The following is a 21,583-nucleotide window of genomic DNA, read 5'->3' on the forward strand; positions in this document are numbered from 1 at the left end:
GAAGAATTTCCATGATAAAGCATTGTGTCAGAGTTTAATTGGCAACTTAGAAAACTGTTATGTGAAATAATGGGGCATCTTATGATTGATAGTGTCTTGCATTCCGTGAAATACAGTAACATCATCAACAGTAGAGGGTACAGAACTCTGACCAGCAGAAGCTTAGAGGAGATAGGGATCTGATTTGGGGGGAAGAAATCTTGGGGACTTGTCTTGTGGCAGGGTTTGCACAGCAACCATATCTTCACATAAATTACATGTGACCAGTCCACAAATACAACAATGTTCTTGAGGACTCCCTATATTCATACTTCATGTAAGCATGGCAGATGTCAGCCACCGAGGTCTGAGGAGAACACCAGGAGTAATGGGGTGTGCTGTGACATGAAGGGGGGCAGAAGCAGGTCCGTGTAGCCCCACCCCAGGGAGGACCTTCGTCTGGGGAGGAAGCTGAGGATTTGATCACATAGGACTCAACGGACCAGAGCAGGGAGCTTGAATTTTTATTTGTGTACAGTGAGATGCCATTGGCAGAGTTTGAGCAGAGGGGCTGTTGACATTTTTTAAATGTCATCCTGTTTACTAGGAAAACAGTGTCGTATAGGTAGTAAGGAAAGAAAGCAGAGATCAGAGGTTGATGACAGTTTGAGATTAAAGACGGGGCGGTTGGGGGGGAGGTTGGACCGAAGATGGAGAAAATATAATTAAATCCTAATAAGTCTATCACCCTTATGACACATAGTGTCCATTCCCTACCATTCACCCAGCAATGAGAACCAATGTTGACTCAGAATACATGGTTGTCACTCTGCAACACAAGTGGCATTGTTCCCCAGGTGTGTCTTTCATAATCCAAGAAGTCCGTGGTGTTGGAGGCTCACGTTTCATAGCATGAACTGCAGCACTGTGGCCTGGTGTTTGGGTTCATAGCTTTTTCTGCTTGGCTCCCGCCTCTGGCAATCCAGCAGCCTTATATGACACATTACTCCCTTCCCCAACCTGCCCCCTTAGAAAATCGCCATTCCACCACTTGGAAAACAAGTTGGGTCACTTAAACAATTATTTCTTTTCTCACCCAGCTCATTAACAAAGACATCCAATAAATCAGCCCTATCTAAGAATACTTTCAGAGCAAAGGAACCATCTGGATTTCAGAAAGGCCATTATAAAGTATACATGAAATAATTTTTCCTAATCCCCTCCTGTATGAATCTGGCTTGTTTCCACTAGGCACTGAAGTTCCTCTTTTGTGTGGTGTGCTTCTGCAAACTTAAGAAATGTGCAAGATTCCAAATGTGTCCAAAATCTCATGGTCTCAATGTGTGCCCATGAGGGATTCTAGTTAAAGACCAAATTCTTTGTTTTTCCTTTTTATCCCTTATGTCAATTACATTCCAAATTAAAACGTTAGCATTTTCTGAGTATTTGCCATACATCTTTCAATGTACATCAATAAAAATAAAAATAGAATTGCCAAATTTTTCTGTATGTGTTAAATGATAGCAAATAACTTATAGATCATATCATTAAAATTCTTGATCATACTAGATTATTATCCATCACAGCTCCTGAAATTTGTACATATAATTTTTCATTCATAACCTTTTGATTAGCTTTTGATTTTGACCTTAAGCAATTTGCCTAGTGTGGCCAGTTTCTCACAGAGTCTACTGAGGATACAAGTCTACTTGGGATCCGCAGAAGCACTGATTATAGCCTTGGTTGTTTGGAAAACCCATGGTCTGTAAGTTTATTTCTGACCTAGCATGGCTGAGCAAAATTGCTGGCTTTAAGAAAAAAGGATAATGAGAATGAGGACCATGTGATGTGATCCAGCAACCAACTGTCCATGTCTGGGCTGCAGAAATGACACTTTTTGGCCTTGAGTAGAAGTTGCATGACTGTGCTATTCACTGTTTATGTTGTTGAGTCTAATTTTATGCCTGTACTGTGCTAAGTGCTTCACATAAGCTAGCACCTCTTACCTTCACGGTGACTCTATGAGGCAAGTTTCAAATTGCCATTTAACAGATAAGAAAACCGAGACACAAAGAGGAGGTAAGTAATTTGTCCAAGGTCATACAAATAGTGATGGATGGACTTGAATTCTAACATCTGTCTGACGCCAAAGCTCAAGCTATTAATTACTGTGTTGTAATATCTTCCTTGACCCAATGAAGCACAAACTGCCATCACACATGGCTTGTAGGTTAATCTGGGAAATATGGATATAGGGAAAGATAAAAAGGATTGTGGCCAGGTATAAACTTACTCTTGATCACTAAGAAAATATTAACCCACATATAAGATTTGTAAGATTTTTGACAAATGCTTTCTGTTCAGTTGGATTCATGGCAGACTCGTATACAGAGCAAAAATGACTGTTCTCATAAGGTGATAAGATGAGGGTAGGACAGCAAATGAAGCAGCCTGGCCACAGCAAGGTTCTCCTTTAACGGATGGTGGAGAATAAGTTTGGAAAAGGAGAAGAGTTGGAACATGAAGATCCTCAGGAGCCAGTCAGGGGAGAAGTATCATGGCTCTGACAAGTGAGGGCCCGCAGCAGAGAGGGCCATTGAGAATTTGAACATGGGCATAGCATAAAGAAGGCAGTATCGCTCTGGTCAATGGCAAAATTGGAAGATCTTTGCAACCTGGAGTTGTGGAAACCGGCTCAAAGCTTATTGGCCATTATCCAGTGTAGACAGATGTGGCTTCAACGCAAGTGGTGGCAGTTGTAGAAATGGAGACAAGGGACACGATGTCTTTATTAAAACCAACAGGCCTTGATGTTTAGATGAAGGGAATGAACTGGAGAGTTTAAACCTTAGATGGGTTAGAGAAATGAGAGGAGGAATTCCAAAGAGGGATGTTAGTTTTGGAAAGAAAGTGATATGGTTGATTTTCAAATGTTTAGACTCAGAACAGTTGATGAGCTAGCTGGGTGAAGATTTCCCAGGATCGCTGGAAAGTGGGACTGAAGCTGGAGTGAGAAGCTGGACTAATTGTGCAGATGTGGGGATCCCTGTTGTGGTGAAAGCCACCATGAAGGCTGAGGGTGGAGACAGAAGAAAAGAATAAAGGGGCCAAAAAGAGAGCTTGAGTTAGAGAAACCTCAGCTAAAGAGGACCCAGTAGAGGAGAGAGACCAATATCTTTCCTTTCCAGTGGGAGTAATCACCCCCTTACAAGAAGGGAAGACTTAGGTTGAGACTTTCCAGCTTTTTCATCCCAGAAGTGATCATTGGGAGGTTGCATCTCATGCTGCTGGCATTTGTCCACCCTTCCAGATACACTGTCCACCCTGTGACCTCCTGCTCAGGGCCAAGGGGCTGCAGGGTTCCCAACACCCTCTGGCTCCCTGTTGGGTACAACCAGTGGGAAACCCCAGATGGGAGGGATGGAGGAAAGAGGTTTGAGGTTGGGACGTTTATTCCCCTGGCTCTCTTCTTGCAGGGCCACCTCATCCTGGTGCCCTCCTGTCGCTGTTCCACCCAGGAGCCCACTTAGCACATACTCTTCTCCCCCCTTCTCCCCCCGCTCAGTTCCTTGCCCTCTTTCCATCGCTTTGGGGAATGCAGTGCTGTATTTGTTTCCTGGGGCTGCCATGACAAATTACCACAACCTGGGTGGGTTAACACCATAGAAATGTATTCTCTTACAGTTCGGCTGGGGGAGGGGGGCAGAAGTCTGAAATTAAGGTGTCACCGGGATTGGTTCCTTCTTCAAGTTCTTAAGGAGAAACTAGCTTCTACTCTTGAAATAGCTTCTGTTGGTTGCCAGCAACCCCAGGTATTCCTTGGTTTGCAAACACATGACTCCAGTTTCTGCCTCCGTCTTTAAATGATCACCTTCTCGGTCTCTGTGGATACTTTTCTGCTTTTCTGTCTCTCACACTGGATTGAGGACCCACCCCAACCCAGGATGATCTCTCCATCCTTATCTTAATTACCTCTGTAATAGACCTTATTCCCAAATAAGATCACATTCAGAGGTTCCTGGGGAGGATGGTATTTGGTCCACTGCAGGTGGCAGCAGCTCCTATGCAGTCAGCCCTCAGTTCGTGCACATGCCTTTGTGGTTTGCCTACACCCTGTCCACATATGTGTATCTTAGTCCCTTGGTAAACAACCCCTCCTTGAATTATCCTAATTTTAATGTACCTTCTGTTTCCACTTGGGACTCTTAGTGATAAACATCCCTTTGGTAAATTTCTTACCTTTTGTACAAACCTGTGCACATTACAACTAACTCATCGTTGCTCCGTTTTTGGGCTCAGCTACCAGGAAAGTTAGCCCTAAACATAGTGTTCAAATGCAGTCTTCTTTTCCCTTGAATGACTATTATTGCGTTCTCGTTTTAACATGTCTTTATGAATTATTTTTAAAGATATGAAATTGTATAACTTAGTAAAAAAAATGCTGGTTCTCCAAGTCTCCCTTTCTCTGGCCAAGTCCCTTACAATTTAAAGTTCATCCTTAGAGGAATCCATTTGCACATCAATTTCTCACACTTCAGCGGATGTACATTTGGCTCATCTAAAGCATTATCTTTGAATTCACCCTAGTTTATCCTGATTGAAAGGAAGGCTTAAGTCATTTTTCCCGTATATGTAATTCTGAGTTTGTGTATAATTGTGATCACCCATCTCTATCATGATGAACATGTCATAGTTAATACACCCTGCAGCAGCAGCCCCAGTGATGTGAATTCTTACCCCGCTAGGCCATTTCCTCATTGTTGTGTGTTGAGTTTGAGGATGCCATCCTGTGGCCCTTTGGAAAATGAAGAACATTACATCCAAATCATTGTTTTCAACTCTCAGTAGTTTGAGTGTGACCCAAAGTTCTGTGCTCTTGCACTTTACCTCCACCCCACAAGGGAGCTTTCAAATAATATCAAGATATCTGGCATTTTTCATAGAGTTGTAGAGCTGGGAAGAAGTTGGAAAGAGGCCATGTAACCCAATTCATGTGACTTCCTCATTTTGCAATGAGTAAACAAAGGTCCAGAGAGGTGAATCCACCACCCAGCACCCCATGATGCATTTGTATTTTAGCAGGGATGGTGTTCCCAGCACAGCGCCCTTTCCAGTGGGATTTGCTCCATGTGACCTCGACAGGGTTCAAGTGACACACAGAGCAAGTACTATGGAAGTTCAGGGAGAGAAGAAATCACTTCCTGCTTGGCTTAGAGAGCCAAGGATGGTGTCGAAGAAGAAGAGGAAATTGAGATAAAGCTCAAAGCTAACTTCCAGTTCTCATGGAAAGGGGAGGAAAACATCAAAGACTCAACTTAATATGCCCATCAACTTAGCCCAAGTGTTAGCTCTCTATCTAAACAAGTGAGAATAGTAGTGGTCAATCAATTTTTGATTAATCAAGAAAATTGCCCTTTGGCTAAGAAAGAAAAAGGTAGACGTTCTAGGATCGGATACTACTACTAATAGCTGTTACTAAGAAAAATATTTTTAAACGATTTTATTTATTTATTTATTCATGAGAGACACACACACACAGAGAGGCAAAGACATAGGCAGAGGGAGAAGCAGGCTCCCTGCAGGGAGCCCGATGCAGGACTTGATCCCAGGACTCCAGGATCACGCCCTGAGCCAATGTCAGGCACTAAACTGCTGAGCCACCTAGAGACCCCAAGTAAAATACTTTTGAGTGGAATAAGTCTAGACTAAAATGCCAAAGGAGCATATTTTTAGTTAGAATTTTTTAATGTCTTGTGGTTATTTCAGAAAAGAGTAAAATCTATAACACTATCACATAGGAATTGTTAAGACTGATTAACCGCCATGCATATATGGTCAGTTGTCAAAAATTCAGCGATTTTTTATTTCCTCCCCCCTTGAGGTAGGAGATTTGAGATTCTGTTCATTCAATCAGTGAGTCAGCTTTGTAATATTTATTGGCATTTCCTTTCTGCCAATTCTGGGGAAATTACAAAGATGAACAAAACAAGTCTCTTGCCTCCTAGGAGCTCACAACCTGGGTAGAAGGACAAACATGCAAACAAGTGAGAGCTGAAGGAGGCGGAGAATGTTTTGCAGAGGGATCTTCTGAGCTGGACATTCGATGTGGCTGGATCCTGGTGGGGAACGATAAAGACAAGATGAGGTGAGGCGAGGCCACTTGCACTTCACCAGAGATTGGACTAGAGTCCTAGGCTCTGGGAGCCAAGGAACGTTCTTACACAGGAATATAAAATAGATACAGTAGATAAAATATTTGTGCTCATTGGGATGTGGGAAGATTGGAGGCAGGAAGATGAATTAAGAGGCTATAAAAAAAAGGCAGGATTGAGAGATTTTAGGTCTGAACTAAGGTGGTTGGCAGCAGGGATGGAGAGGAGAGGTGGATTCCAGAAACATCTTCGAGTGTCTATCCTGGGACTAGGGAGGGTTGTATAACAGCGTGATTAGGAGCCCAGCTTTCTGAGTCTGGCAGATCTTTGTACGGATTCCAGCCCCCATCACTTGTGTGACCAGAGGAAGTTGCCTAACATCTCTGGACCTCTGTACGGCAGGACAATGCCTCCCTGTGGTGCTGTAAGGTGCAGAGCCCTTGGAGGAGGGGGGACCCTCAGTGGACATCAGCTCTTGGTACTACTGTTGCTACTCTGACACCGAGGAATCCTGACCTCCGTCTGGTTGGGTGTTCCCAAATTACTCTTTCACTGCAGCTGACATTTTATGGCACATGAATCGGTGCTTGATCTCCACAGGGGTCGTTCTCACCACTCACTCCATGGCCACCAGGGTACCCACAGCACCGCGGGCTGTGTCATATGCATGCCACAGGCTGGTCCTCAGAGGGAATGGGCACAAACGCATCCCACAAAGAACGGTTCAGAACACTTGTCTTGCTGACAACGAGCCAGGAGCCTGTCTTCACAAGCAAGAGGAGGCTTTTCCTTCTGCTTGTATCTGCAGATCGCTGTTGGTTGGTCTCTCTGTTCTCTTGGAAGGGAGTTTATTATTCATTGGTGACATAGAATGCGATGCGTCCTCTGACAGGAGAGAGAGCGCAAACCTGGAAAGGGAGTCCGCGGTCCACCTCCTTGCCCGTGAGTTATGACTTGGATTTGAGCAACCTAGCAACGGAAGAGCCACCAGCCACAAAGCTCGGGTTCTTGCAACCCCCCTCTGGCACGCCTCTCACTTCTGAAATGGAATTTATGGCCTTGTAGCTAATGTGACTTTTTTCCATTTTTTTTATCTTCCTTTTCTTTCTTTTTTTCTTTTTCTTTTTTTTTTTTTTTTTTAAGGAAATTGGAGCCACAAAGCCAAGTCCTGTAAGCTTGAGAATTCCAAGGGCGCAGAGTTGGGCTCAAGTTCACCAGACGAGTGTTTAGCGCTGCCCTCTGGCTCACCTTTGTTTAGATAAATAATTGAAAGTGTGCCATTTACAAGGCTTGGGCCTCAGAGGCATACAAAGGAATCTGGCTGAAGGCTCCGTAATTGAAAGCAGGAGATAACTAACAACACAGCCTGTTCCTCCCTTAGGATGTTAATGGAGTTGAGGGGGTGGGGGGGAGATTTATTGTCTTTGGAATTCATGGTCTTAGGGTGCCCATATCAGGATGAAAACATATGACTCTTTTCTTAGTAAAAAAAAGAGAAACAGAGAGAGAGAGAGAGAGAGAGAGACAAAACTTGCCCCATATCCCACCTGGGATTTGTTTCAATTTTCAGTCGAGGCTGCAATCACTCAGCCAACATTCGATGAGCGCAGGCGACAGGCAAGCCCAAGCTTGGTGCTAAGGACAGCAGTACAGGAGGCTGGGACCTTGCCCTGAAGAGCTCCCAGCTAGGTGGGGAAAGAGAGGACACCCTCAACTTTCTAGGCATTCTAGCCCTGGTTCTGAGTCCCAGCTGATTTTTTAAAATGCTCTGATTCCCTGGTGCCAACCCCAGAAGTTCTGATTCAGTTACACAGAGGTTAATCCTGGGCACAAGTATTTTCATCATTTAAAAAGAAAAAATCTCAGGGCACCTGAGTGGCTCAGTGGTTGAGCATCTGTCTGCCTTCAGCCCAGGGTGTGACCCTGGTGACCTGGGATCGAGTCCCACATCGGGCTTCCTGCACGGAGCCTGCTTCTCCCTCTGCCTATGTCTCTGCCTCTCTGTGTGTCTCTCATGAATAAATAAAATATTTAAAAGAAAGGGAAGAAAGAAAGGAAAGAAAGAAAAAGAGGAAAGGAAAGGAGGAAGAAAAAGAAAGAAAAAGAAGTCTCTAGTAGATTCTAATGTGTAGCCAGGATTGAGAATGACCATTGTTTTGGGGTTTTTTTCTAAATATCCTGAGATGAGCAGAGATAGAATGTGGATGTTCACAGGAGTTGGAGACCCCTCCAGGTGGGTAGGAATTCGGAGAAGTCTTCCAGAGCAGGAGGGAAGTCAAGCCAAACTTCAAAGATTTAGGTGTGTTTGGGGTCAGGCGCAGAGAGACCGTCACACTGCAAGCAGAGACTTCAGGAAGGGGTCTCCGCCCACACCTCAGCGGGCTTTCTAGGATTCAGCTCCCTCACTTTCAAACTGGCACTCACTGGGTTTTGCTAACAGGCCACACGCCTGACTTAGGTCTCAGGAAGCCTAAATGGGCTTTACCACCATTCTGTCCTCACTTAGGGACCATGGGTCCAGAGCTACCCCCTAGATCCAGGAGGTGGAAGGAGAGGTGGTGTCCCCGGAGAGGGAAGGGCAGCTCCAGCATGCAGTCTCCACGCCACCGTCAGGCCAATGCTCCTGCCAAGCAGCCCTGGTCCCCCTGGGCTAAGAACGAGGCTCTGCTCATGATGATTGGGTATATCCGCATCTGCATTGTTTTGTTTCCAGATCTTTTTCATGAGCAACTGTTCTGAGCCAGACACCGTGCTTTGTAGTCTGGGGACTGAAATCCTGGCTCCGGCCCTTCTTCACAGTATGACCTTGGCCAAGATTCTCAAGCTGTTGGCACTCAGTTTCTTCACCTGTGAGATGGGGGTAATCACAGACTGGCTTGTCCTTCCTTGGGAGGATTTGATGAGACTCCTCAGGAGGCGGTGGTTTCTTGCCTTGTGACTCACTCTGGGAGACCCTTGGCTACCCTTCATGGATCGCCAATGCCACAGGCAAGGAGCCCCTGACAGCAATGAGAATACGGTCTGTGGAAGCTTGGGGAGCAGGTCCTGAGTCTGTGACTTGCCCTTGTCTTGTGGGCTTCTGCTAGAGGGCATGGTGGCACAAGGCCATGCACAGCTATGCTGTTTTCACCGCTGCTGTCCCTCCAAGGTAAGGCCCCCATGCCTGACTTCCAGGTGTCATGCGATGGCAGGGCCAAGCAGAGCAGCCTCCTTAGAAAGGGAGGGATGGGGACTGAGAAGGGTATGTTGGCGGTTTGCTGGATGAACCAGCTGTTACCTCTGGGCCTACACTGTTGGGAGGCTCCTTGGAGGCCATCCAGGAGACCTCGGCAGAAAGAAGCTAACAATCCAAAGGTAAATCACATGCTTGGGACATGCCTGACCTCTGAAGGTCCCCGTTGCTGTCAGAGCTGCCATAGTGGGAATACAGAAAGGGTGGGGAGGAGCGGTTGCTGTGATTGTTTCCCAGGGTGAGCCACACAGTGAGAAACTGGCACTTTGGGTGGGTCTCCTGGAATCTGTGGGATTCGGGTCTAGCTCCAGGTCCAGCCCGTCAGCACCATTGTGGGCAAGGGCTGCCCTTAGGCCTGTACCCTGTACCCACCAGGGCATCCTTGGGCGGAGGTGGTCTCAGTGGCACCCAGGAGTGTTTTGCCCCACTTTCCTGGGAGCACTCTCTTAACTCGGGGCAGCCCCTGCTGGAGATCTGAGTCCTGCCTTGTAGAACTGGGCTTTCTAGAAGTGGACCCTCATTCCATAATATGTACCCAAGATAGCCTTCTCCGCAGCCATCCACAGTGCCCAGAGCACTGGTCCCTGGAAGATACTTGCCAAATGGGAGATGCCTAGGGCAGCTGTGGCTGTGTGGGAAGACCCCTCCCTTCGACACCTGCTCCCCGCCCATTGCCCCATCTTGCAATCACATATAAACACACTTCAGTCCCTGCAGAGATCTGCAGATTTGTCTCAGTGGGCCACTGTTGAGCATGAAAAGATCATAGCTTCCCTAGTGTCATTTATTAGAAAGCAGCCCCCAGTCCATCCCTTGCCCCAAGACATCACTGCCCTCACCCCACGGTACCTGGGATTCTTCACTGTGTCGTAGTGCCTGAAAGTCCATCAAAGACTCCTCTGAGTTGAACACCATCCTCTTTTTTTTTTTTAACAGTTGATGCGAAAAATAAAATAATAAAATAAAATAAAATAAAATAAAAAATAAACAGTTGATGCCCCCAAGATAGTGGCGTTTCATAGTGGCCATAGCAGTGCTTGCGATGTATGAGTAAATGACACTGAAGCCATTAGGGCAAGTTTTCAGTGTTATAGTATCACTTAATCACATGACACTATTTGCTCACTGTCCCAAATGCTATACTTGGGGGAGAGAAGAAAACTGCTCTCTCCAGCTCCTGAGAGCCACTTGGCCTGAGGTTCCATCAGGAGACCAGATTAGAAAGCATTTCATTTCAAAGATCTGGAGGGAGGGGTTCCAGTTAATAATATAACAACAAGGAGTGGTCACCTGCATGAAACAGCAATGTATGTTTGCCAGACTTATCACTTCTTTCTAATGGAACCCACAGAAGGGTGTCTTTGGGCCGGGAAGAAGGAACCAGACCCCAGGGAATGCCAAACAGAAGACAGAGAGCACTGAGGCACTGCCAGTGACTTATTATGCACTCACGTTGCCAGAGACACTAGAACTTTCCTTGTTTTTTAAAGCAAGCTCACGTTTAAGAAACATGTTTTCTCCTTGGCTTACTTTGCTCAGCCTGGTACTGGTTTCTTATTGTTTAAACTCAAGCTACAACTTTTTCTCAAGGTTCCCAGTAAATAATTTACTAACTGCCAAAAGCACCTGGGCATTCATCTGTTCTTGACGGAATCCAACACTCAGTGCGATAAGGGCTGTGTCTACTGGTTAATAAAAGACATTTATATTTGAGCCATCCATGAGTGATTTCTGTACACGAAACAAATACTTGTGCTTTTGATAAAACACGCAGCAAGGCACGGAAACCCTCCTTGAGATTAACCCCCAAATCAAAGCGTTTTGTACTATTACTTCCCAAAACTGGGTCATCCATGTGTCACCAGGATAACTGGAAAAGAACAAGATTTTGGCTGCGAAGAGCAGAAGTGCCACTTGAACCTCAAGAATAAAGGGAGCTGTGGTTAGGATGGTGTTAAAACGGGGCAGTAGAGGCAGCAGTGTCAGAAAGTAAGGCAGCCCTGGGAGTGGCTCCTCCCTCATCTCCCTCACTAAGTCTCTGCTTCTCTCAGGAGTCTGACCAATGCCCAGCTACCTCCACCCACTCAGGGTTTCAGCCCATCTCCAGACCTTTCTCAGCTATAGGAGACTCAGTTGTACCACTATGGCTAGCTAGCCCCTCATGGGGTGTCTGTAGGTGTAGAGCCCTGACAGGAGGGTGGGATTGATCTGGCTCACTGTTCTGTCCTGGAGAGATGGCTAGATTGGACAAGCCTTGATCCAGACGCCCCTTCCCAGTCTTCTCAACTCAGAGAGGCAGGATTGTTGCCTTTTGGAACAAAGTAGGACCATCCAGGCCACCCAGCCAGAAGCAACAATGGGCTGAGCAGCTTTCCCTGGGAAGGGGCCATGGGCAGGCAGGCCCAGAGAAGGCCATCTCTGGGTAATTTGAGGTTTTAGTTAATAAGGCACTGTTATGGGGCACCTGAGTGGCTCAGTGGTTGAGCGTCTGCCTTCCCCTCAGCGTGATCCCAGGGTCCTAGGATCGAGTCCTGCATCCGGCCCCCTGTGGCGAGCCTGCTTCTCACTCTGCCTGTGTCTCTGCCTCTCTCTCTCTTTCTGTCTCTCATGAATAAATAAATCTTAAAAAATAATAATAAGGCACTGTTATCTCTTACCATGTAACAAAAATCAGACATGCTGTGTCCCTCAGGCCAGGATAAACAGCACCTCGTCATGCTCTTCTGAATGCCCTGTCTCTGCCCTGAGTGGTCTTCCATCCTCTTCGCTGTCTAGATAGATCTTATCCTTCCTGTAAAATCCAAATCTAATCCACAGAAAATTCCCAGACCACACCAGTCTGGGCCTGCCCTATCCTGTGGTCATTTTTGATGGACTGAGTGTCTTTTGATATTTTGAGTATTATATTCTTTTCAAAGGTCAAGTTGTAATCGAACTGTTCTTATGTTCTGAATCCTCAGTGATTTTTACCAGGTCTTTTTATCTCAGGATTCTTTCTGTTTCCCAAGGCATCAATCAGGGACTTGGTCAGGGTCAATGTTCAGTTATTATTCATTGATTCAGTGCAAGTTAACATGCTGTTTATCTTCATGCTTTCCAGTGTTTCATAGTGGCTGGTCATAATTGTCATGAGCATTTAATATAATATATACACTGTAATCCCTGAGCTGAAGAAAGAGGACACAGTGACAGTAACCACGACTGTTCCTCCTGCTGTCATTATTATTATCCCTCATAGGATATATAACAGGAACTATACCATCTGCTTTATCCATCTCACAGAAACCCTAACAAAGTGTGTGTCTATACTGCATTTCTCAGAAGAAGAAACTGTGAACTAAGTTTATACGTAACTTACGTCAATTCATCAAACCAGTAAACGGTAGAACTGGGTTTCAAACTCAGGTCTGCCTAACTCTAAACAGCTGCCCTTTAAAGTGATACCATGCACGGTCTCCACACATTTGTGTTAAACTCTTATGATTCATTCAGGCCTCCTAATACAGAAGCTCATGTCACCACTCAGCAAAGGTCCAGACTTAGCATCCTGAGGCACCCTCTTACCCTGGACAGGGTGGCTGGGTTGCCAAGAAGCCCCTGGATTGTGGTTCCAGCTGTACCACTCAATGGTCTTGGAACAGCTAGACTAGCTGGGCCTCCCAGTTCTTCATCTCAGACAGAGAGCACATTCTGTTTACTCCAGATAAAGCTGAATATTTTTAGTTCCAGGCGACAGAAGATGGTAAAGGCAATTGGTCATTATTCCATGCAGGAAACATTACCGGGGTTATACGCTCCTTAATCTCTATCCACCACTTGTGCTAGTCCCTAATTCCTTCTGTACGTTGTAATGCAGAAAAGGAGGAAGGAAGGTAGGAAGAGCCCACAGGAGGCCAGAAAAGATAAACTAAAAGGAAAAAAAAAGACAGATGATAAGGTTATTCCTCTTATCACGTAAATAGCGTCTGGGATACATTCTTCCTAAGAAAAGAGTGCTAGCCAAGTTCAGTTCAGCCAGGATGTGCCAAGCATCTGTGATGTCTCAGACACTAGGCTAGCTGCTCAACATAACTGAGACCTGATCCCTGTCCTGGAGGAGTTCATGGTCAACTGGCAGAGCCTGGCTGCAGCATGTCCAATGGGAGAGCTTCGCATATCTTCCCGTAGCCCATAAGATTCTCTGTAGAGCTACCTTCACTATAGGGCCCCAAATTATGCTTTGTGGTTGGGCATCAGACTTAATACTCTAAGAAAGTCTCAAAATTTGCATAAAGGAAAAAATATGATAAATGGCAAACTGCATAGTAGACTCAACATAGAGATGTGGGCAGCCTCTCCCTTCTAATGGATACTTCAAATATCATGGAGCCCAAGTTGTTTTAAAAGTGGATATACCTTACATCAGGAACATCCGTTCTTGCACTTTAGAAACCGTGATTGTGTTTGTCTACCTTTTGACTGACATGGGATGAGCTCCTGAGAACCACTATTTAAGTTAATTTGTCTAGAGGTCGTGAGCACCTGTGAGCTACAAGTCCTGGGGAGCCAGAGCTGTCCTAAAGTACCTACTGCATATGCCACGTCTGAGAGTTGTCCAGTGGTTCTCATTACTTTCCCATGTGTTTGTAAAACATTTTATTTATTTATTTATTTATTTATTTATTTATTTATTTATAAAACATTTTCAAGACATCTGCTCACTCATACCAATGTCTCGAATGGTCAGAAACTAATTTCTTACAGCAGTTCCTTCTAATTCATGCCTGTTCCCCACCCCACCTCCCCACCCCCGGAGACTGAGGGTGTATGTATTTTTAACCTGTATTTCTTTTTTCCTAATGGAATATTTCATACTATCATTAATAATTTCGCAAGAAATGTTAATTACTTGGAGCCAGAAATTTTTTAATTTTTTTTAGAAATTTTTAAAACCAACTTAAATGAATTATAATTTACATCCTTTTTTAAAAAAATTTGAGAGAGCACGTGTATATGCATGAAAGGGGTGGAGGGGAGGGAGGGAGGGAGAGAGAGAGAATCTCCATCAGACTCCCCACTGAGCATGGAGCCTGATACAGAACTTGATCCCTGACCTAAAATCATGACCTGAGCTAAAACCAAGAGTTGGATGTTTAATCAACCGAGCACCCCCTAGGCACCCCTGATTTCCAACCAATAAAATGAGCCAATTTTAAACGTATAGTTCAGTGAGTTTTGACAAAGTTTACACCCACGTGACCACCACCACAATGAAGAGATCGAACATGTTCATCACCTCAGGAGCCAGGGAATTTGGAGGTTGGGAGAGATCTTAAAATATCACCATAATCTAAGGCCGTTTCTTTGCAGAATGGGAAGCAGAGACCCAGAGTAGCACAGTGATTTGTTCAAGCTCACATAGGCAGTTTGTTGGCTTCTTTAGTATCACGTCTCTGACTAGTCCTCTTTTTTTATCTCTGGCTTCCCTACTGGGCCCAGTTCTTGCAGGAGGACATCTGCCTAAATCATGTCCTTGGCCCACATCTCTCCTGTGTGTTTTTATCCTATGCTCAGCTTCACCTGTTCCTCTGAAGACCCTGCCTCGCCCTTGAGTTGCCTGAGGCCTCGAACATCCTAAACGCTGTGTCCAAACTGAGGGTAATTAATACCTTCTGTTATCCCAAAATTTGTGCTGTAACAGTCTTTTATATTTAGCTCTTTTGTCAAGTAACCTGCTCTAGTTAATGGTGATCTCATCCTCCCAACATGTCCCCTAAGATAATTCTCTAGTCTTGGACTGCTCTGTTTTTCTTACTCTCTACATCCAGTGTGTTAGGAAAGCTTATAGATTATGCCTTCAAAATTTCTTTAAGGTCTGTCCTTATTTTTCAGTTCCCATTACCCTATTTACACCATCTTAATCTCTTGCCTGAAAACCTTTGGTGGCCCTTTTTAACTGCCCTTTGTCTGCAGTCTCTTCTACCTCTCCTTTGGGCCCATTCTGTGACTCTGATTTACGGATTCCATGAGTATGAGACGGGAGGCACACCCAGAATGTGGTGTCAGTCCTGATTCAAGGACAGGGAATCTTTCCCCAGAGGGAAACAGAGATTGCAAGACAGGAAAACTGGATTTGGGGCCAAGCTAGAGAAAGGCTGGTATATCATGAGGGTGAGCATCCCTTTGTCTGGGCCCTGATATATCTTTCTCGGGAAAGAGCAACTCCCTTGGGCCTCACATCTCTGCAGCCTCAGACTCTGACTTACAACTCTTTTCATCTGTACTGAAGAAATACGTTGTACTTGTGTTACAACACTGCTAATGCCCCATCTTGTGTTCTTGTTCTCGGTAATCTCTATGTACTTTTCACATATCAATGGTCTTCCAGGGCCATATGCAAAGCTTACTCATCACCGTTTTTCCTGGAACACTCCATTGGAGAAAGAGGTGGCCTCTGGAATCCTGCAGCCTGGATTCCTGTCCGGTTCAGCTACTAATTTGAACAAGTTACTTAAGCATTCCATGCTTCAGTTTTCCCATCTGTAAAAAGCGTGGTTATGCGAATTTAATTAAATAATCTATGGAAAATGCTTGGCTTGGTGTATAGGAAGCTCTCAATTAAGTGTTGATTGAATTAAGTCAAATGTGATGCTTCCAGTGTTAGCTAATCTGAAGTTTTCACCGCGGTATTGGGTCATTATATAATTCGATATCTAAAGTAGAAGATTCCTGCTCTCATCTGTAAATGATTTAGAGGTTGAAATCCCACTTTCAGTAATGTATGAATTTAGACCTGAATTAATGTCCATTGTATTTCATTTTCCATGAGAGTTTGATGCTGTGAGGAGTATGTCGCATGAGTAGTTAATGTAAGAACTCAGATCAGGTCCCCTCTGTCTTTGAAAGTCATTATTAGTAAAGCCCTCTACTTTAAGACTTAGTCATTTAACTCTCAGGTGACTGACCCATGGGCAAAAATCTGAATAGGGAAATTGTAGTTACATGTTTCCTGTACTGAGACCTCCTTGGAAATGCGGTGAAGGGGGCAGAGTGCCACTGCAGCTCTGCCCACTGCGCGGGAAAAAGGATCATAGGCCTGTCAAAGCAGAGAGGTCTCTAGCTTTGGTTAATTTATGAGGAAGTCTCCAGACATTTATATTTCAAGGGTCAGCATTTCACAAGGGTTCCACGCACAATTCCTGGAACAGAATAAAAGGTGGAGTCTTCTCCTGGCACCCTTATGGCTTACTAAGCTTGCGTTTCAGTAGCCTTGCTCCCATAGATTCATTTCCTTCTGTTATTTTAGCTTTCAAGGTATATTAGGCTCCTTAAGCTGAAGCTAAAAATAATAGCTTAAGCATGGAAATTTGTCTCTCTTACATGAAAGTATCAGGAGTCCTTAATTCATATGGTGGATGGACAGCATCATTGAGCTTCTTGTATGTTGAGCCACCCATTATCACTAAGGTCCAAGATGGAGCATTACCATGTTCATGTTCCTACTCATGGAAAGGTGAAAGGGAGAGATTATGCGCCCCTTCCATTCTCTTCTACTCACATCCTGTTGCCCAGCTTATTCAGAAGGTAGTACCTGGTGGGTGAGAGGCTGGGGAATGCTTCCCTTTTTCCTAGGTAGTTATGTACCCAGCTATAATTTGGGCCTTTGTTAAAATAGAAGAGGAAGTAGATAAGGGAAACCACTAGCCATCTCTGCCACAGTAATGACCTTTGGAAGCACAGCTTGTCCTGGGTAATCCAGGTCTCTTACTAGGGGGAAAAATAGAAGGTGATATTTAAAAACAGGAGGGCTTGTGTTAAGGAGGCACATGATGAGATGAGCACTGGGTGTCCTACTATATGCTGGCAAATTGAATTTAAATAAAATCTAAAAATCTCCTGGGACGCCTGGGTGGCTTAGTCAGTTAAGTGTCCGACTCTTGGTTTCCGCTCAGGTCATGATCTCAGGGTCATGAGATCGAGCTCTGAAAAAAATAAATAAATAAAAACAGGCTTGTGGATTATTTGCCTTCAAGCACTGGCTCCGTGGAAGATGCTATTCTTATTCCAGTTTGGCAGTGAGAAGTTAATTTTCTTCTGTTGGTTTTAAAGTGTAACATGTTCTCACTATGGAAGTCAATACCAGATAATTATAGGAAATCTGGGAAATACAGGCAAGCAAAATCAGTGAGAATGCCCAGAAGTTTACAAGTTGTAAAGAAAGGTCAGGATTGAAATCCTGAAGCTGAATCCACCCTTTGAAGGAGAGAGAACAGGAAGAAAGGCTGGCTGAGCTGTGGAGAAGGCCCGGAGTGGGAGGAGAAGGCAGAGGAGCAGTCAGGAAACTTCAGAAATGCTTTGGTGACCATTGATGACTTCTTGTATTGCTTGGTTTATCATGACTAATTCAGTGCTTGGAGATATGATTTTCTTGACAAATGCCATTGTAGCAGATTATTAACAACCAGGCATTGCTGGGATGCTTAGAGGGTGGATAAAAACACATCAGTAATTAGGGATTTGGGCCCCGCCTTGTTACTGCATAGGGTGAACTGCCTCCACTTTCCATGCACTGTCCATGGACAGTGATTAGGGAAAAGGCAGATGATGAGGGTTGCTGGAGTAGGAAACCCACTTGGGGAGAAGGAGGGAAAGGAAGAGAGCCAGACGTGGAGCCTTGGCATCGCAGCAAAGCGACAGTGAAGCAGTCCCAGCTTCTTGTCCCCAGGACCCGTGTGGACTCTGGGCAGCCCTCTGCAGAGGTCCCTGATCGTGCAAGTCTGAGAGGCTCTGATAGGGCAGGGAGTTAGGGAGGCGCTGGCAGATACATCATACAAAGGCGGCCACGCGTGTTCTCAGCCCTGCAGCCTGGGCTGTTGTCCACACCTCCCAGGAGCTCCTGGACCAGCTTTGGGCAAACAGCACAAGGTCTGGTCGTGTGCCTTTCATTGTTGAGAACAGATACTACACCGATCAGAGAGGGGGGAATGGAATGTGTTAGTAGACTGAGTGGTTCCACTTCTCCTGAAATCTGATAAAATCATCGAGCTGGAGCGACCAGGAAAATGAAACAGCCAAGAGGCTGGCTTTTGTACTACTGTCGGCCTTGGCTGCGTCTCTCCTAAAGCCAAGCCGACTGTGGCACAGCTGCTCCCTTCCCGTGCTCCCTCCAAAACACTCCAGGGTCCTAGACGGTGAGCATTGGAGTGAGGACACAACAGGAAAACCAGCACATTTTTGGATTTTCTCTTTGATGTACGCCAGCACCACACTAAGCTCTGCATGCACCTTCACTCCTTGACCCCTCACACCCAGCCAGTGAGGTGGGTACTATTACTATCCCCATTTTACAGATGAGGAAATCAAGCAAGGGGGACTTTAAGTGACCTCTCTAAGGTCCCACAGCTGGAGAGCAGCTGAGCTTAGATTCAAACCTGGGAGGGACATCCCCAGGGACCGGGAACGAACCACCAGCTCTTCTGGTGCATGATGAATATTTGTAGAATGACTAGATTATTCTCACGTGAAGCCTTATACATGCTTTCTGGTTGTTACCTCAGCCCCGTCTAAGAATAATCTTCACGTACCTTTAAAACAGTTTTTTCTGTAATTCACACAGATCATGCCATGCCCAGGGAGTTACTGGTTAGAGGAATGATTTCAACAGCATTCCTTCCCCATTTGATCTTTTTGTGTCTATGTAATACAATATCCATAACATAAAGTTTCCCAAGTTAACCATTTTTAGGTGTGTAGTTCAGTAGCACGAAGCGTGTTCACACTGTTGTACAACTATCATCATCCATCTCCAGAACTTTCTCAACTTCCCAAACTAACTCTGTTTACCCATTTAACAGCAACTCTCCATCCCCACCTCACCCAGCCCCTGCTACCACCTTTCTTCTTTCTGCCTATGAATTTGGCTACTTGAGGTACCTCCTGTAAATGGAGTCATGCAATATTTGTGTTTTTTTATGATTTCACTTAGCATAATGTTTTCAAGTTCCATCCATGTCGTAGCACATGTCAGAACATCCTTTAAAGGACAGATAACATTCTTGTGTGTATGTGTGTATATCACATTTTCTTTATTTTCTTTATTCATTCATCTTTCAAGGGATATTTGGGTTGAATGTCTAGTACCTTTGGCTGTTGTGAACAATACTGCTGTAAACAAATATCTCTTTTGAGTCTTCTTTCCTTCCTTTTGGGTATATACTCAGAATTATAGGATCATGTGGTTACTCTGTGTTTAATTTGTTGAAGAACTGCCATGCTGTTTTCTGCATTTGATCTTGACCATCAGTAATTGCACATAAGAGAGTAAGTTATACATAACATACTCCTTATGATTCTTTTCATATTGTCACTGTCATTTGGCAGGAACAAGCTTATATGTAGATAAGTTTGTTTTGTTTGCTTGCTTTAAAAAAAAAAAAAAAACCTTCATTGATTGCTATAGTATACATGATCTTATTCCATTTGCCTGGGCGGCGAAGTACTTTCTGGTTAAAAGGCTGGAACTGCGCATGCCAAGATGGGAGGTAAGTCATCTTCCTGGGTTCTGTTCTCAGGGCATCTGGTATGAAAGGAATTCTAATAGTTCATGTGAAGTCACACAAAGCTCAACAGAAGATTCAGCAAGCGAAGAAGTTTAAAAGAAAGAGAAGAAAACTTCCTCACTCTAAGGAGTTTTACAAAGTAATTCAGGACCACTTTTAAGTCCTTGGGCCTTTAGGGGCACCTGGGTGGCTAAGCACCCAGTCAGTTAAGCAACTGACTCTTGATTTCAGCTCAGGTCAGGATCTCAGGGTTGTGAGATCGAGCCCCATGGTGGGATCCACGCAGAGTCTGCTTGTCCCTCTCTCTCACCCTCTCTCCTCCTTCCCCCGTTCACACTCTCTCTCATAAATAAATGAATAAAATCTTTATAAATAAATCCATCCATCCTCAGGTCTTTAGTGTAGTCCCAAGGGTTTCATGGCTGTGTTATCAGCAGAAAGATCTCATGGACTCCCTTGTCTGGCATGCTGCAGAAGGGTTAGGTGGTTGAAAAAGACTGTGTGTACTGGTCTTCGCATTCTCCCGGCTTCATGTCTCTCCAGTTAGGACTGACTGGTTGGAGATGTGGGGAAGCTGCCATCATTTGGCCTTCAGAAGCTTTCACCAGGAGGCTTTTATTGTTTTGGCATGAGATATTACACTGAAGGATTCTGAAACGTTCTTTCAAAACGTTTGGGAATTCTATGTGCCTGGGCAAGATTATCTACTCATGGGTATGCTCCACATGGGCCTCTGGCTTGGTGTGAAAATCTCAAGCTGCTCAGGTACAGTTTTCTCCAAAGACTGTGTCTTTTGCCTCTTGTAGTGGTAGATGAAAGATACCTGACAAAGGGTACCTGGGGTCAGGGCAGAAACTGGAAGCCCAGCTTCTCACCAGACTTTCAGATTGTCTTGCTATCTTCTGGCCTCCCCTTTCCTCCTGCAAGAGAGGGGTGCCATAATCTCACAACTTGGACATAGGCATTATTTACATCAAGGGTGATAGACATGATGTAGTAGATGAAACTGAACCCTGGAAGTACACCATTTTATTTCTGTTTTGTTTCTATGGACATTGAAATCATGTCTGTAGTGGATGAAGGTTAGAGTGTAGATCTAGAGACTCCCAGCTAAAAGAAAATAAATCTTCAATTTCGTTAACCTGGAAGAAAGAGTGTAAACTCTTGAACATCCTCCAAACCTTCTCAGCTTTATTTCTCAAAAACAGTCTGTAGCTGGGACAACTGCTCTGTGCGAATGGGGGGTGGAGGTGAGTGGGGCCTCTAATCCTACAGCTCATCAACTATTTGATGAGGAATGAATGTCCAGTACGTTGTGTGTCTGATTCCTAAGCCTGGCTGAGATTCTGCAAGGTGGGTTGGCTTCTCTGTGGTAACATCCTCTGAAGGCGCATAGGTATGAAGTTACTCTACAGAATCACTTCCCATTCTCCCATCTACTGGCCATATTCATATAAGACTGCATATTGGAATTATATTCCTAATCCATGGAATTTGACCTTGCATTTCTATTTCCTAGTCCCATTATTTGGGTTTAACTTCTGAAAGAAGAGGACAAAAACACTACTTTCCAATCATCTTGAAATCAAAACTTTTCTCCCTGTCCTTCCTTCCCTCCCCCTCTCTTTTGTTTTTTGGAAGAAGGCGTTGGCCATTGAATAAGAAGTGGAAGGAAGAGATGA

The 21,583-nt window shown here is 44.7% G+C and overlaps 1 protein-coding gene and 1 long non-coding RNA gene across 4 annotated transcripts in view; one reads left to right on the plus strand and one right to left on the minus strand.

Moving 5' to 3' along the window:
- The window catches only part of LOC140630916 (uncharacterized), a 68,765-nt gene extending 57,631 nt beyond the window's left edge, over positions 1-11,134 (minus strand). For both annotated transcript variants that reach the window (XR_012028595.1, XR_012028594.1), the window contains exon 1: positions 10,213-11,134. This is a non-coding gene — a long non-coding RNA (uncharacterized lncRNA). The remainder of the gene's footprint in view (positions 1-10,212) is intronic.
- CCBE1 (collagen and calcium binding EGF domains 1) overlaps positions 1-21,583 on the plus strand; it is a 226,646-nt gene that overhangs the window by 165,523 nt on the left and 39,540 nt on the right. The window contains exon 2 of one of the 2 annotated variants that reach the window (XM_072821858.1): positions 5,985-6,124. The exons of the other annotated variant lie outside the window; for it this stretch is intronic. Within the exon in view, the coding sequence (XP_072677959.1) occupies positions 6,120-6,124 (5 nt within the window). The 5' untranslated portion in view covers positions 5,985-6,119. The remainder of the gene's footprint in view (positions 1-5,984; positions 6,125-21,583) is intronic. 2 annotated transcript variants of the gene reach the window in all.

This window comes from Canis lupus, chromosome 1 (assembly GCF_048164855.1).
Source record: "Canis lupus baileyi chromosome 1, mCanLup2.hap1, whole genome shotgun sequence".
NCBI classification, from domain to species: Eukaryota; Metazoa; Chordata; class Mammalia; order Carnivora; family Canidae; genus Canis; species Canis lupus.